This window comes from Phalacrocorax aristotelis, chromosome 19 (assembly GCF_949628215.1).
Source record: "Phalacrocorax aristotelis chromosome 19, bGulAri2.1, whole genome shotgun sequence".
NCBI lineage: Eukaryota > Metazoa > Chordata > Aves > Suliformes > Phalacrocoracidae > Phalacrocorax > Phalacrocorax aristotelis.
In genome coordinates this window covers 4321293-4337903 of record NC_134294.1, presented here as the reverse complement: position 1 = coordinate 4337903, position 16611 = coordinate 4321293, and the positions used below count along the sequence as shown (strand labels likewise).

The 16611-nt window shown below is 40.9% G+C and overlaps 1 protein-coding gene across 1 annotated transcript in view; it reads left to right on the top strand.

The window, feature by feature from the left end:
* Positions 1-16611, top strand: part of PEX14 (peroxisomal biogenesis factor 14) — a 79469-nt gene that overhangs the window by 30726 nt on the left and 32132 nt on the right. The window contains exon 3 of the mRNA XM_075114422.1: positions 6199-6283. Coding sequence (XP_074970523.1) covers positions 6199-6283 — 85 coding nt within the window. The remainder of the gene's footprint in view (positions 1-6198; positions 6284-16611) is intronic.

Here is a 16611-nt window from a genome sequence, read left to right as displayed (position 1 = left end):
AAGACTGGCTCTGTGCGAGTAAAGGAGGTGGAAAGGTCACGCCTTCACGAACAGCTGGAGGAAGTGTGAAGTGGCTCCTGGAACAAAGAACCTGAGAATGGGGACTCTAAGGAGTCACTTCTTTGTAGTGGGAATAGTAGAAGAAATGAGAGGAAAGTATGTTGAAGGGGAAGCAAACATCTGAAAGCGCGCCTCTATAGCTGAACTGGTGGGTGAAATTGATGGGGATTAGATGGCAGTGCACACCAAAGATTTTTCAGCCTCTTCATTCCTGCTTCTTCCAGCCTGCATAGGGAGTGGCAGGGGTCCTGGCTCCGTGGAGGCTGTCCCTGGAACTAAGTAGGCACAACAAGATGACACGAAGACAGCTCAGCTTGGATTTTTTCTGGCTTTTATACTTTTTTTTTTTTTTGGTCACCCTATTAATGTAAATTAAGTAAGGCTTTTTTGTATGTGATAATTATAGATAAATGTATTTAAAGTAGATCTGGATTTTGTAGTCCTCGGGAAAAAGAGGAAGAGTAATTTTTCCCCCCGTCCCTGTCATGTGTTCATTTTAATGAGCAATTTTAAAAAATTGAAAATAAAAGAGGAAAATGAATAGGTGTTGAACCAGCCTGTGATATGTAAATGCCAACTAGTAATTACCTAAAACCTCAATTTTCTTTCTGTTTCATCTTGCAAAACATTTCATTTCCACTGAGTGGAAACACTTAATTTGGGCTCCGCCGGCTGGCGCAGCCCGCCTCGCCGGGCGGCCGCGGCAGGGGGAGCGCTGGCTCCGCGCAGCTCCCGCGCAGCTCCCGCGGCTGCCCCGGCGCCGAGCGCGGCCCGGAGCGCACCTGCCCCGAGGCGCGGCCCGGCGTGGCCTCCGGAGCCGCGTCCGTTCACGTGTTGGGGAAACTGGGCGAGAAATGCGCCGCTGGGATTTGTTTTTATACCGATCATCTGGTCGCTGCTCCGTCGGTGACTTCTAGTCAGGTTTCATTCACAGAACTCTTAGTTGTCTGAGTTTCCGGGCACCGGGGATTTTTCCTTTTTAGCTTGTATTACTGCTTTTTGCTTACTGTTCTGTGTTCTTTTAGTTCTGGGCTCTTAATTTCAGATATGGTTTGAAGATTGTTTCTTCCTTGCCTTTGTTCTTTTCTGGTTCAGACTCCAGTGAATCTTGCTATAAATTGGTTGTGTGTTTTTTTTTCTTCCCTTTGCTCTGTTTTACATGAGGGATTTTTTTATTGTTGCTAGTGCATTTTTAAACTTTTCTCAGTCCAACTTTGAGATCTGCCAAACTTTGTAGGCTTCTAGGGTCTCTCACAACAGAAATAATTCCTAGGGTTCTGCATGGTTTCATAAGAATGTCAATGAAATCATAGGAGCTTTACAGCGTTTCCTCTCTCCTGACTCACCTGCAGATAATTTCTTTAGAAATAACAAGCAGTTTCTGTGAAGAGGAATTTCACAAGAATTCTGGGGCCCAGAGCACTGATTTGGAAAAGGTTTGTCCTGGGGGAAGGAGGCGTGTGTTGGAGCACATTGTGTATGTGGTGTCCCAGGACCCCGACTCTGAGAGAGCTCTGCCTGGAATCTCCAGGAACGGTGTCTCTTCAGTGAGATATATGGCTTCATAATTAGCCCCTTGCATTTTTTCACGAGTGCTAGCATCAGCGTTCTATGATGTGTTTCCCTGATTAACAGCTGCTTTGCAACTATTTCCGTGTGCCACCAATAACCATATTTGTCAAGTTAGTCCTGACAGAGCACTGGTTTCTTCCTAAAATGCAGCATTTCTGTTTGAAAGGGTTTTGTTGCTCATTGCAGTGCCAGGCTTTTAAGTCAGCCCTTGTTAAAACGTAAGTTGGCTTTAGCCTGATGCTTGTTAACAGGATTCTGGGTATCTCCTTTAGAGTAGGAGTGCAGAAACCTTTCACAGACAATTTAATCTTCTGAGTCTTGCAAACATACAGCCGTACACTGAGGGGGTGTTGCTGTAGGCTAATATATTGATCAGTTCCATTTGCCCTATAGCTGTGGCCTTCTGCTCTGGCTTGAAATAGGTTGAGTGTGTGTTGATACTGCCATATTATTATTTTTTAATACACTGGAAAAAAATTAATTCCAACTTCTTTTACATACGTCATGTATATTGCCAGTGTTGATTGCTTCCGCACATGTAATGTAAACTGTCTGTGCATAGTTCATGGCCTGTGCCGCCTCTGCTTAATGAAAAGAAGTGTTGCATTTAAACAGATACAGATCCACTCAGAAAGACAAAATACCATCCCTTGCAACGTATAATTCAGACCCAACCTTTACATCACAGGTCATCTCAAAGTCTCAGTCTATCAACAAATGCTGTTTAGTAATAACCTACAGAGGGTTCCCAGTATTAGGAAATCTATTAGAGCTCTTACGGGCTGTGCTCTGTTTGATTTTGTTTTCCATGTGGAACTCTGTTACTGAATCCCATGGAACTTTATTGATGAAGGTGATTTTCTTTTATATTTTTGTTAATTGATTGGGCTTTGGTTTTTGGTTTGGGTTTTGTTTTGTTGTGTGGAGTTTGGGTTTTTTTCTTGTGTTGTTTTTTGTTGTTTTTTTTTAAAGGTAGAAAGTGGGTATTTGCCACAGTATGTTACATTTCATGGTTTATTTTTCTAACGCTAGTAACTGATAAAGTAGCTTAGATTGCATCATTGGAAACCCTGCAGCTTTGAGCATAATAAGAAATAAAGCTGGCTTTACCTTCCCCATTAACACAAAAGGGAGGGACCTGGGCTATAACGTCAAAGTGCTGTGCTTTGGCCCAAAATTTTGCCAGCCTGCTGCACTCCCACAACATCTGCAATAAAGTTCCTGTCTCTGTTTTATATCTTTGACATTGAAGCAGAATATTTGGCCTGAATTTATGTAATTTGGCCAGACACAAATATAATCCATGAATAGTTACATTCATCTTCTAATTAGAAAATCAAACTGTAGGACAAGACCTGCTGCAGGATTCCGCCCACCACCACCACCCAGTCAGAAATATGTCTTTGTGTATCACGTCACTGCAGGAGAAGTGGTGGTAGGATAGCAAATTTATGGAATTGCCTTGCTTTTAAAAGCCAAATACTCTGTCTTTCCTTAAAAGAAATCAGTTCCTGATCCACTAGATAAAACCAGTTTGCTGGCCAGTGTGGGCCGACAATCTAAGACTCAGAGGAGTGGTACAATGCACATTATGTGGCAGTGTCCTAATACTATAAAAATTTGGAGAAGTGTTACAAATGATACAGAAATAGTATGGAACAATGTTACCAGCTGAGTCAGAGTGCTATTTGCTGCATGATTTTTTTTGGCTATACACAGGACCGCAGTGTCTTCTCATCTTCCTCCTCCTTTTTCTGTTGTTTAAATTATGGACTGCAGTTGCCCTTGTTTGTGCAAAGAAAATGATCCATAGAAGGTAGGAAAGTTCTTGTGTACGCTCATTGGAAATATTGGCATTTTAACGTGGCCAAAATTGCTTCGCAAGTTGCTCACGTGTACAAGATGAATTACAAAAATGAAGAAGTTTCAGCTCAGCCTGTAGGAGGAATGTTCAGAGGTAAATGCAAACAAATATGAGAAACATGGGATTTTTGGGAGGAAGAACACATGTCCAGGAGTCTTTTTTATGCAGCTTGTTGTTGCTTGTAATTTTATTTTAAGATTAAAAACTTAGTGGATAATGGAGGAAGTGATGCAGGGAAGACATAAAATAGAAGTTTATTTTGGAGTGAAATTTACTACTGAAATGTTTACATTTTTACAAGGCAAAAATAAGTTTTAATAAAGAGAATCAATAAAATGTTCACATGGTTGTGATTGAAATAGCAAAATGAAAAATACTACTTATTTCTTACAGGTTTTTTAATGCTTAAAAACTGTTAATTAAATATGAGAGCTTGCAGAATTCCAGGTCTGCAGGCCTTTTGTGCCTGCGTCTCTAGCTCACTAAATGTGGGAGGGAGTGTTGAGGAGTTTCTGAAGAAACAAACAAGTAATTATTGTTAGAAGGAAAGTGGTTTTGATATGTTCACATATCTGTTAGTTTGCTCATTTGGGCATCTTTCTTATTCAGCATATTACCTTAAGGCTATTAGTTTGGGCGCTTTATATTTCTGCATCTGGCGTAGCAATATCAGCACAGTTTAAATCTGTGATTTGCCTGTCACCTGCATTTCAGCTGGAGACAGATCAGCGTACCTAAATGAAACCGAAGTGTACTTTATGTGGGGTATTTTGCTATAGTATTTTATGGTTCAAAATTACTGAATGTAAACTTAAGGGAAAAAATGAAGGAAAATAAGAAAAGGAAAAGAATTAAAAATACCCCATTCATTTTATCCTCCTAACTTCGAAGTGTGCTGGGACTTTGTCAAATTCCCGTTAAAATAAATATGTCAATTTCATCTCTCTTCCAAATTCATTTATCATGCTTTTTTAAAAGGTGTTTTCTGCTTTACCTGATGTTTAAATTGGATTCGCTCGTTTATGCTGTTCTTTGCTGTATCCCCCATGTTTTTCTTAAATGAATTAGTAATGACAGCGTACTCCATCATACCCTCTCTACAGCCACTTTAAGGGAAGCCTGGTGATCTAAACCTTTTAACCTATTAAAGATGATTTTCCCCAATTGAATCAGACCCACCACAGGTGTAATAACTAATCATTTAAACTACACCTGCTATTATGTATTTTTAAGCCATTATGCGTGTTGGATAGATGATAATTCATGTTTATTGCATTGTCCAATGGATCCGTTTTGCCTACACTAGCCTGATTAATGTATTTAAAGAAATAAGAGATGCAATTTAAAAGAAAAAAAACATTGATGGAATGCACTGAGGAGTACATTGAAAGTGCCATTAAACCCATCAGAACTTTGCTCTCTGACCAGAAATGCATATTTGAAGGGTTTGATTCCAACACAAAGTGAAACTTAGTGATTTCAGTAGTGATGCTATTTTTTTTCCTCCTCCTTCTGATGTGAAAAGTTCTGAAAACCTTTTTGGAACTGAATTCCAGAACCGTGTTTTAAGATGAACTCTTCAAGACCTACCTAACATAGGTCTAGCATATACTACCATTTTAGGAGAAGGTTCGTGGCACTGTTTGGGGAGAGAAACCTCTTCCATGCATATGCATGGTTATTTTTAGCTCTAGAGGAAGGAAGTCATCTCTTCCACTAGTTCGCATGGAAGCGTCCATCTCCTAAGTGCTATTAACTTCAGGCAAATCATTCCCCTGATGCCACAATCAGAACAGATGTCTTTGTATAAAAGTAAAGTGAATTGGCTTTTTCTCACTAGCGCAGCAACACGTAGTAATGGGTGTAGTAGTATAGGAGAGTATGTGGAAAGTTGACCTACCCTACGAAGAAAAAAATTAAATGCCTTTCAATGGCATGAAATGGAAATGTAAAAATCTAGTGCCATTGTCGCTGGTGTCATTGAGTATTACCCCATACTTTACCCTTTGTTTGAATAAGTGGTTTGTTTTAAGTGCTGTGTCACCTTAAAGAAAGATGTAGAAGTCAGCCTTTAGACAAAAGTAATCTGTGATTTCTGCTGGTGTGTAACATAAATATAACCTCACCTATGTCATAAAAAGTGACTTTTTTTATATTTTCATTATGTGATCCAAACATGTGAAGTTGCTTCTTTTCCAGTCATGACAAGCTGAGGTTTATTTATTGCTTTCAGTGAATTAGAATGAGAGCAGAAAAGGCCTTAATCTCTTAGAATTTGCAGGTTGCTTTAAGTCAGACAGAAAGGAAGCATTCTTAGTGGTAAGCCTACTGTTAAAGATCACATGCATTGTCTCAAGGCAGCCCTCAACTATGGGAGCCAGCTTAGGTAAGATCATCACAATATAAATGACAGAACCCCTTGAGAATGTTAATGGAGTTTTTTGTACAGGTTGAGCTGCTCTAAGAGTAATTCAACAAGAAATACCATAATTGTGCTGCCTGATGAGAGTTGAGCCACAAACTCTGATGCTCATTGAACCATTTCTGAAAGTTGGATCAGTGTCAGCTCCAGACCGTCTCCATGTGTAGGATGCGGTGCCTTACTTTGCAGTACAGAATGCATAACGTGAAATAGGAATTTGACCATTCCTAACTTGGATCTTTTCTGTCTTCTATTTCTCCAATCCTCCTACCCTCATCAGATTGTGACAGCAGTGAAGTTTTTACAGAATCCACGAGTCCGCCAAAGTCCTCTTGCAACCAGAAGAGCATTTCTGAAGAAGAAAGGTATGGTCTCTTAACTTTGTGGTCTCAGTGATAATGAGAGAGCTTGAGTTAGCATAAAGCCAAAATGTATTGCAATGGAAAATTAGATGTTAAGGACAAACCAAGTAGTCTGTCTCAAAAAAAGGTTTGAAGTTTGTAAGAAATATCAGTTTCTCTTCTTCCAAACTGACTAGAGCAATATTGGCACCAGATGTGGAACTGTAGAATACAGAAGACACATCAGAAGTTTTTGGGTTAGCTATTATCAGATCTCTTCTGAAACGAGGACTGTTCAGAGTTGTGGTCTAGTTGGTCAGTTCTAACCTTAGTGACATTGGCTTTAGAATGACCAGCTTCTAGGTGAAAAGGTCAAATATTTCCGAAGAGAGCCAGAGAGAGGAATGAAGAGCGGTGGACTTGGTGAAAGTAAACAAGGTCAGGTTAAGGTCAAGCTTGGGGTCAGCCTGACTTTCAGCCTGAAACGGTAAACTACTGACTGAGTTTAGTCCTTTTCCATAGCAGAGATAGAACAGATCCTGACAAATCCTATATCGTCTTAGACAGATGGAACATACTTTGGCCATTGCCTGCTGAGAATTTATTTTACTTTCTGACTCATAGCAGAACTATCTTTTGTTCTTTTTTTTTTCTTTTTAAAGTTTTTAGTCCTTAACTTAGAGTGCATTTCAGGTGAAGTTCACTCTGTGTTATGCTACCCTCCTGGGACCATATTGCTTAGATCCTTACCGCAAGATGTAAACAATAAGGACAGCCTTACCTTGGAGTGAATTACACGCACTATGGAGCACTTTAAGCAGTTGGAATGATACTGAAAATACAAACTCGAAACTTCAGAGGGGAGTGACTCACTTATACATTGAAGTCATAAGTACTTCAGGGTACATCAAATTCTGTAGCTAAAGATCTTGAGTTTTGAGAAGTAGGGAAGCCTGTGAAATACATATTTTTCTGTTTGGGGTTATGAACTGTTTATTGAGATGCCAGAGACCTGATGTCACGAGATGGGGAGTGTTCAAGTATATGCGCCACTTCGCTCATCTTGAACAGCAAAGGACCTAGAAGGGGATGGCAGTCTTGTGTTCTAGCAATGATGACAAGCCAAGTAGTTCATGGGCACATCATTTTGAGTGTGATCCTCTCACTGCTTGTCCTAGTGCCAGTTAGAGAACATTCCAACCACATAGGTGTGTTGCTTGCCCTGCCCTGCCATCAGGATGGCATTAAAATTTGGAGCCTGTTGGCCGCTGTGCTCCATGAGTTTTTCCTTGAAATATGTGGACCTACGGGGAGTAATTAATCATAAAAGCTTGGGGATTTCAACTCTATCATCGAAGCAATGAAGCAAGGGAAAGCTGAGCCTAAAAGCTGTGCTGATTACCCGGGGTAACCTGATACAAAATCTATTGTTGCCGAGAGATCCTTAGCCCCCAGTATATCGTGCAATATTATAACTGCCTGATCTTATTCTGTGCTGACAATGACCAGTTATTCCTCATTTTCTCTCTCAACACAGCTGGGTTAGAATTTCATTTGCAGAAGGTATTTAGAGCAATTTAGAGACAAATGTCTCTGGTGTTTGCTCTGCACTTCCCCACCGCAGGCTTTGCTGAACAGTTTTTAGTATCAGGAGCTCCATCTAATCTGTTTAATTTTAATAAATCCCTGACTGGGAGAAGAGGAAGGGTGGGGAGATGGAGGCACAGAGAAACTGTGGCCCGACTAATACTTCTTATGAATTACTTGGCTAATAATTACTAAAGAGCAGAAATGGTTTGGTAGAGCTGTTTGTTTGTTCCCGTTTGTTAATTAGCCCTCCTTCCCTTTGTGCTAATTGTTTGTTTGAAAACTCAACAGTAGGAGATAGGAAAGAGCAGGGTCTGGTAGTGCCTGTACCCAGCAGTCACTGGAAATATGTCCATATGGCATCTGACCACTGAGCTTGCACCATGACCTCTGTTCAGTGCTTGAGAGCAGAAGGTACTTACTGTCATGGTACCTATGTGCTCTAGGTGGAGGCAATTATTCTTGAAACATCAATGTTGTGGCTAGTTTAGGCCTGAGTAAATGAGGGCTTACACGGTTTGGTTGGCTTTCCCCCTGTTCTCTGATATACAGTCATTGTCATCCCAATGATAATGTTTATCCCCATTTTACAGATAGATAGGCTGTCTGGCAGAGAAGTCCTCACTGCCAGTCAAAAAAGCCTTTTCTGCTAAGAAACCATTTCAGTCACAGGGGTCTTTTTTAAAATTATCTTTGTAGGAAATAATATAGAGGTACCCTTGTATTTTTTTCCCAGTTACTCTGATCCAGGTTTCTTCAAGCAGAAATTGCAGTAGAAGAGCTTTTTATGGACCCCAGAAGAAGTTCAGTGGAAGAGAATTTTCCTGTCTATAGATAGTTGCACACCATGTATGAACTTGTCTTTTGCAGTTACTTTTGAGGAACCGTACAGGAGAGGTCTCTGACTCCCCACAATCTGGTTAAAAACTCCTGCAGTAGAGAGGATGGTGCTGGATCACCTTGTGTCTGTGAATGCAGAGGGAGAAGACCAGGTGCGCTACCACTACAGGAGACTTCCACTACCCCAGCAACAGCCTACGTAGGCTACAGGGGTAGGACTGGAGCTTTAGCTGTGGGTGAGCTTTCAGGTCCTGTAATCCTGACTTTGCATGAGAAATTTCACTTCTGAGACATGCAGAGATGATTCTGCCTTGAATTATAATTTTTTCTTTTTTATAAGTGTCTGCTTCCTAAAAAAAGGCCAATCAAATTTTATTTCCTTTTACCAGTATTTAATATTCTATATAGGAACTGGGTTTTGTTTAATGCATTTCAGTGCAGTGAGAAATGAAAGTTTCTTCAGGACCACCAGCTGGACTGGGTTTGGTTTCTTGTGAAACAGTAGTTGCGGAGGCTGCAAGTAAGCTTTCCTGGTTACTTGAAGGGCAGGGGTTTGCTGAACTGCGCTCTCTGGAGCATGGGATGATAGTCTTGATGACGGGAGAGTGAGGGTGTCCTGGATTTGTAAAAGGTCTTTCAAAAGTTGGATGAGATTTCTCAGTTGTCTTAAGTGCTTTTAAATTCCCAAATACAGAGGCATTAATGAGAAACATGAAGTTATTAGAATCATTTATCATTTTCTTTGAAGCTTACACTGGCATTTTGTGTAATTTATGACATTTCCTCCTTTTTATCATGAACTTCTTCAGATGAAGGGAAAAACAGCTGTTTCCCCTCAGAGTATCTGAAAGAAAAGAAAGGAAAAAAAGATGCTGTTTGTTTTTTGTCCAACTCGCTGATTCTGCTGATGACATGCCACAGAATCAGCGGCGCCTTGGGAGTAATTAGACAGCATGTGGGGTTTAAACCCTGTGGAAATGTGTCTGTCATCTAACTGTTGTGCCTCAGATGTCCTGTACTGCTCAGTTACCCATCCGGTAACTTATGTGGCTTGTTAATTTTGTGTACTCTGAATCCGTAACTTATGGCAAGATAGAGAAAGGGGGTGGAAGTACACTATACATGTAGAGCTCTGTTTTTCAGGGTGCTAGTCTTTTGGGGCAGGGAAGGGAAAAACTGCTAGGTTAGTGACTTCTTGTGTAATCCTGGATGAAAAACTTTTTTCTTAGTTGCTTGTTCTCTTTATCTGTAAAACAAGTACCGTAATGCCTTCCCAGAGTGGGATTGTGGGAACAGACAAAAGCATATCAGGAGCTCAGAATTATAGTGGTGGGAGAAGGGAAGTGCATTAGGGCAAGTAAATGTAAAATTTTTGAGGTATATTTGGGAAATGTCCAGCCAGAAGGTTGGACAGTCTTCAGAAGATATGCTACCTGGATTGGTCTTTTTGTATATATACACAAACATAATGGGCTACATGCTTCCAAAAGCAGTCGCTCCCTTGCTTAGTGAGATGAGTTGGAGGTTGTTGGAAGCATTGCCCTTTCACATGTTGTATCTACTATCCATTTCATTACTTTGGCTGGCAGGAAGTGTGTTACTACACAAGGTTTTCCTGTAGGTCTTGCACAGATTTTTGCAGTGCACCAGAGTTCCAGAAAATTCTGCCAGTGTCAAGATGCCAGGCTCTGGTGATTTCTGAAGAGGTGAATAAATTATTTATTTGTACATGACCCTTCCCAATCAGAGCTTAAAGACACTTGATTCCCTGGAAACAAATGCTGCCAGCCTCAGAATGTTCAGTAGAAACTGTCTTCATTTTCTTCCTTTTTCTGTAGTCTGCATTCTTCGAAGTTGAACCTCTGTGTTCCCTTATTTGCCAAAGAAACCCAAGTGGATCACCTTGAGGACCTGAGAGATGGGGGGACAGCCCATTGCTGGAGGACTTTAAAGGAAGTAAATTCTTCAGCAGATTTCAATTTAACCCTCTTTTATTACTTTTCTTTTTTATAATTTAAGTCCCTTTCATGAGGCAGTTTGCATGTCCTTGAATGGAATCTCGTTACCATGAAAGCTTTTTTAGCATTGATTCCATAACAGTCTTAATTTAATAGCGCCGTCATTACGGAGAGGCCCTGAGAGTGAGGCCCTAGCTTTCCAGGTCACTGACCTTTTAATTACAAACCTTGTTCTGATGGCCAGGTTATCGACTGGACAGCTCCCAACTCCTACCCCCAGTATGAAGATGAAAATAACTGCCTTTCCTCCCCCGCTTCCAGAAAAGGGAGGAAAAGAAAAGTAACCTCTTGTGTTTCCAAAATTAATTTTCTCCTTCGGCTTTACTTTGTAATTAATTCTTTAACATGTCTCAGTGAAGCTCTAACAGTTTTACAAAGCTTTTCCTTGAGTCGAAAATGCAATGCAAGCCAATAGAGTCCAGTGACAACTCATACCGAAAAATATAGTTAGTAGCCTGTGCTGTCAAAATACCTATTTGGGCCAAACTGCTATGGCCCTCCAATCAGAATCCCAGACTGGTGGGGGTTGGAAGGGACTTCTGGAGATCATCCTGTCCCACCCCATGCTTGAGCAGGCACACCCAGAGCAGGGGGCACAGGACCGCGTCCAGGCGGGCTGTGAATGTCTCTATGGAAGGGACCCCACAGCCTCTCTGGGCAGCCTGTGCCCCTGCTCTGGTACCCTCACAGGAAAGGAGTTTTTCCTCATATTCAGGTGGAACTTCCCGTGTTCCAGCTTGTGCCCGTTGCCCCTTGGCCTGTCGTTGGGCACCACTGAAAAGGGTCCAGCCCCATCCTCTTGACACACACCCTTCAGATACTTATAAGCATTGATGAGATCCCCTCTCAGTCTTCTCTTCTCCAGGCTGAACAAGCCCAGGTGTCTCAGCCTTTCCTCGTAAGAGACACGCTCCAGCCCCCTGAGCATCTTGGTAGCTCTCCGCTGGCCTCTCTCCAGTAGCTCCCTGTCTTTCTTGAACTGGGGAGCCCAGAACTGGACACAGCACTCCAGATGTAGCCTCACTAGGGTGGAGTAGAGGGGGAGGATAACCTTCCTTGCCCTGCTGGCCACACTCCTTTGAATGCACCCCAGGACACCGTTGGCCTTCTTGGCCACAAGGGCCCGGTGCTGGCTCAGGGTCACCTCGCTGCCCCCAGCACTGCCAGGCCCTTCTCAGCAGAGCCGCTCTCTGGCAGGTCAGCCCCAGCCTGTACTGGTGCGGGGGGTTGTTCCTCCCCAGGGACAGGGCCTTACACTTGCTCTCGTTGAATTTCGTTTCAGTCCCCTGGGCCCAGCTCTCCAGCCTGTCCAGGTCTCACTGAATGGCAGCACAGCCTTCTGGTGTGTCAGCCACTCCTCCCAGTTCGGTATCATCAGCAAACCTTATGCTTCTGTAGAAATGGCTGTGTTTGATACAGGAATGTGTGATTAGTCCTGAAGTGTAGAATATTCGAGGAATGCTAGATGACTTGTCCTTCTCTTCAAACATGCTGACAGAATATGGATTTAAGAGATGGTGAAGAAAAGGAGTGAGGACTTCACTGCACAACTGATTGTGTGAGTGAGCACTTGTCCTGTTTAGTACTTGCAGATCCACTAACTTGTTCTCCAGTTGTCCAGTAAGTGTTTTGTGCCAATGCCTGCTCAGACCTCATCGCTTGCACTTGCAAAGCTGCAAGTGAGACCTGGAACTCAGATACTGATAACAAAAATTTACTGCAAGAATGCACTTAGTGTATTAAGCATCTAGAACAAATTACTTTGACACATGATGAGAGAAGGTTCGCTAGCATAGGCAGAACCAGGGAGGGTGTGCTTTCTGGTTATTAAAGAAGTTTGGAACAGGTGTTCAAGTAGCATAAAGTAAGTCTGGCAGCTTGTAGAGACTTACGGAAATGACTGTACAGGTTAAACAGAAGTCAGTGCATTCTACATTTTCGTAATGCTTTTCATTTGAGGATCTTCAGGCACATCGTATCCATTACCCATTGAAACTTTGCAACTATTTGCATGGAGCATGTTTGACGGTGTGTATAGCGTTATCTATATCTCACTGTGCTTTCCACTAAAAAGCATCCACCTCTGAGGCAGAGGACAGCAGCTGCTTAACATCACTATGTGGTTTTTAGGAGAGGAAATGAAGAATACTTTATCTAAGTGATCTTGCAGAGGGAGCTTTAGGGATAGAGAATGTAATTACTGGGTAAAAAATTTACTAAGATTCTTGAAAAGCACTATGGGATATTTAATTACTAAAAATGCTTAGGCCTCTGTTTATGACTTTGAAAGACAGCTAATGTGCCTTATAATATTTTGCTTAGGTTAAAGAAAAACATGTCCTACACCTGTTCATGCTACCAGTTTGCTCTTCAGATGCCTCCCAACCAAGCTGTGGGTCGATACAACCCTTTATAAATGGGGAAATCTGGTTGTCTCCCAAGGAACTTACTACAGACCCAAAGAATGAAGAGTAAGAGAATGAATGTTTCAGTGCTAACAAATTCACAACAGTTCCTATCTGAATCAGCGTTATCGGTAGTCACAACCAGTTTTGGCACTCTGCTGTGTTTGCCCAGTGCTGATAATGTTCAACATACAGGGACGATTTCCACTGCTGTGGTCTCATAATCCAGAAGAATAGATGTGCTCATGATTCAGAAGTGAGTTCCACAGTTTGGTGTTTTGTATTAGATACCTTCTTTTTTTTTTATTATTCCTGAAAATGATTGAGAATCTCTATCCATCTGCTGGGAAGGAGATGTCTCCCTGTCCTGCCAGTCTTCCATCTGCATATCTGTCACTTGCTGTTCAGCACCAGCCTATTCATCATGCTGACTCTTTTCCCCCATCAATTTTACCACTGTTTGTGTTAACTGAACTTGTAATGAACTTTACAGATTTTCTTGGCTTCTTTGGTAATGAGAGACCCACAGCAGTAGTGCTAACAAAATGTGATAAACTGATCAACTTCAGGACATCCTGGGGAATCAGATATGGCTATTCTTTGGCATTGTCAGGGTTTGGGAAGAAAATCTTTATAGTTGATAGAAAGCCTTCGCTATCATTCCTCAAGATTTGGAAGGAAGTGTCAAAAAAGGAATCTATTTAGTCTTTATCCACATGGGAAAATCAGTTCATATCTCATCTTTGAATCATGTCCCAGTCACTAGTGATTCAAGAGAGGGCAGAAAAACACCTGCTATTAGTTTAGGCATAGCTAGCCGTGTGATGCAGTGTGCCAAGGAAGGCAATCCTTTCTGTTTGCTACCTTTTAATGTTTATAACCACCAGATGATTAAGAAAGTGTGTGTGCATTTGATAGAAGCTATAGTTACTTACAAGTGAGTTTGTTATTTTAGAAGAACATTGTACTCAGTGTACATTTCGTTGGTTTTTGTTTTATAACAATTGTTTTTTATAGCTCAATGGTATGTAGAAACTAGGTTGAACAATACATTTCTATCCCATTGGAAATTCTGAGATTTGGAAATTTGGTTTTATATTAAATAGGGATTAACATTTAAAATTTCAGAGTTTTTTTTTGAAAAATGAAATATCATAGGCCAGTCACATCACTCTGTATTGATTATATTGGAATCTTTATTATTGTAACTGTAAACAAAAGAGATTGATAGAATAATATGTGCCATAATATCGCAGTGAAAATATTTGGAAGAATGTTTTTTGAATTGTTATTAAATCATTACTTTCCTCTGGAACCTTTTGGGGTTTTTTTAAGAAACACTTTCTGTATTAAGTTCTAGAAGTTTGTTGATGAGCTCTACTTGGAACTAACGAGTTCTTTCATAGAATTGCTTTTCACTAGCAGGAAAATATGTTATCGTTGTTACTGGATAGCTCCAACAAGTTTGTCATCTTGCACTGGTTTGTACTTGCACATTTGGCTTAAATACTCTAGACTGCTGGCTCTGAACTCTGTATGTTGCTGAACACAAGGGGAAAAGTGCTACTTGGGAGTAGCACTTTTAAAGGGAGCAGAAGAAAAAAAGTCATGGAAAATGTAGGGCCTAGCAATCTTCACAGCATATTGGTTTAAGCAAGGATGTTTTAAAGAGTTTTGATACAAGCTCTGCTATTTAATATTAAAAACATGAAAATCTTGGTGACTTTCTCTTTGGTTTCTGTGTGAAGTGCTGAGAAGGTGCATCACAAGAGGCACTCCTTTGATGTAGTGATGTTGTGAAGAAGCCATTGAGGGAGTGACTCCCAGATTTCACATACTTTAAATGCCTATATATATATTCTATAACAGAAGATACAAGTCACATTAGTGGTAATATCCTTCCTCTCTCACTTCAGGCTCTACCTACAGTGATCTTGAACCATTTAGGTCTATACTTAACAGAACAAGAGAGGTGATTTGTTTAGAGTATATTGGGTAAACAGTCTGCTTCATCTCCTGTTTCTACTGGGCCACAGAAATTCCTCACGATTTCAGTGATGAGTCCAGACTCACCTTTGCCATGTTTTTGTGGCTTGAAAATTATTGATAAATTGGAACAGGCCAGTTTGGTGCCCAAGAAGTTGTGTATGCTACAAAATATTGGTTGTAAGATTAATTTTAAAAAGTAATTGGAATGTCATGGGTTTAATGATGTCTCTCCACTTGGCTTTCTGACAGTAACTATGTAATGTAAAAGAACCGTTAAAAATGGCTTTGCAAAGTCAACTCCTATTGCTCACTGAGTGTGTTTTGAGTCATATCTGCCTTGTTTACTGTCAAAATAGTATTTCCATTCCTGGTAGCGTTGAAAAACCGATATGATTACAGAAGAGTGAGTTGAAGTCTATTCTGGAAGACAATGCTAAACCAGTCAGTTATATTCTGAGTCCTGAAATTGTTAGCCTTAGCGATGGGCAGAAAAGACCCAGACCCTAAGTCTGACTTGTAAATTTATCATGTTTTCAAGTGAAAGTAAATACAGAGTGCCAAAAGAAAGTCACTTCTGTAGTTACAATCTAAGAGCAGGCATTGGAGATCTGAGATATGACTGCTTGCTTGGCTTTGGGCAAATTACTTGCTCTCAGCTTGCCCATCTGTAAAATGGGGTTAATTACCACCTTTGCATTATTGACTTAGTAAGATTTATGTTAGCTCTGTTTATAAACTGCTTTGATATGCTTGTTTCAGAGTTCTGGGTGCTGCAGCATGTGATTTTTGAAGTTGTTTGCTGCAGTAAAAGCCACACTTGCAAAGAGGCTGAGAATTTACTTTGGTCAGCTGTGTATGAGAGGGGAGAGCTGTAAACTTTAGAATGTCAGAATGTCAAGGCTCAGGCAGATTGCGTGCAATCCTAATCCAGCCCTGCAGCTTTGACCTTTGAAGCAAGCTTCACTTTGAGACAGTTGAAGAAATCTATGTACGTTTGTATAAAAATATTTTTTCATAGAAGGAATTTGCTCTTCATGGCCATTCAGCCCAGGGTTTCCCCACAGTCTTCGTGGAGCTGGGGAGGAAAGGAATTCAGTTCCTGATTTGCTCTGTGAATGAACCTAGTATTCTAAGTCGAAAGAGACAGCCTTCTCTCTTGGGGCTAAAAGAAGGAATGTAATTAGGATAATCTGTGTTGCTCTTCTGCTGAAATCCATCTCAGACCTAATGATACTTTCCTGCTAGGAAAGATAAAATAAGTTCCTTTATGAGATAATTCTCTAGGTTCTCTCAGACAACATTTCTATTCTGTTTAAAACTATATCTTCGGTGCCTGTGAACATGAAATCCTACCCTTTGCTTTTCTGCTACACACTGTTCCCTCTTAATTTCAATCTGGAGCACAATCATCCTTTCCTTAGCTAAAAGGGGAATTTAGTCTTTGGTTCATTCTTTTCTATTCCTTCTGATGGAACCTAGTCCAGGCGAGACTCTGCTCCCTTAGGAGGAGAGC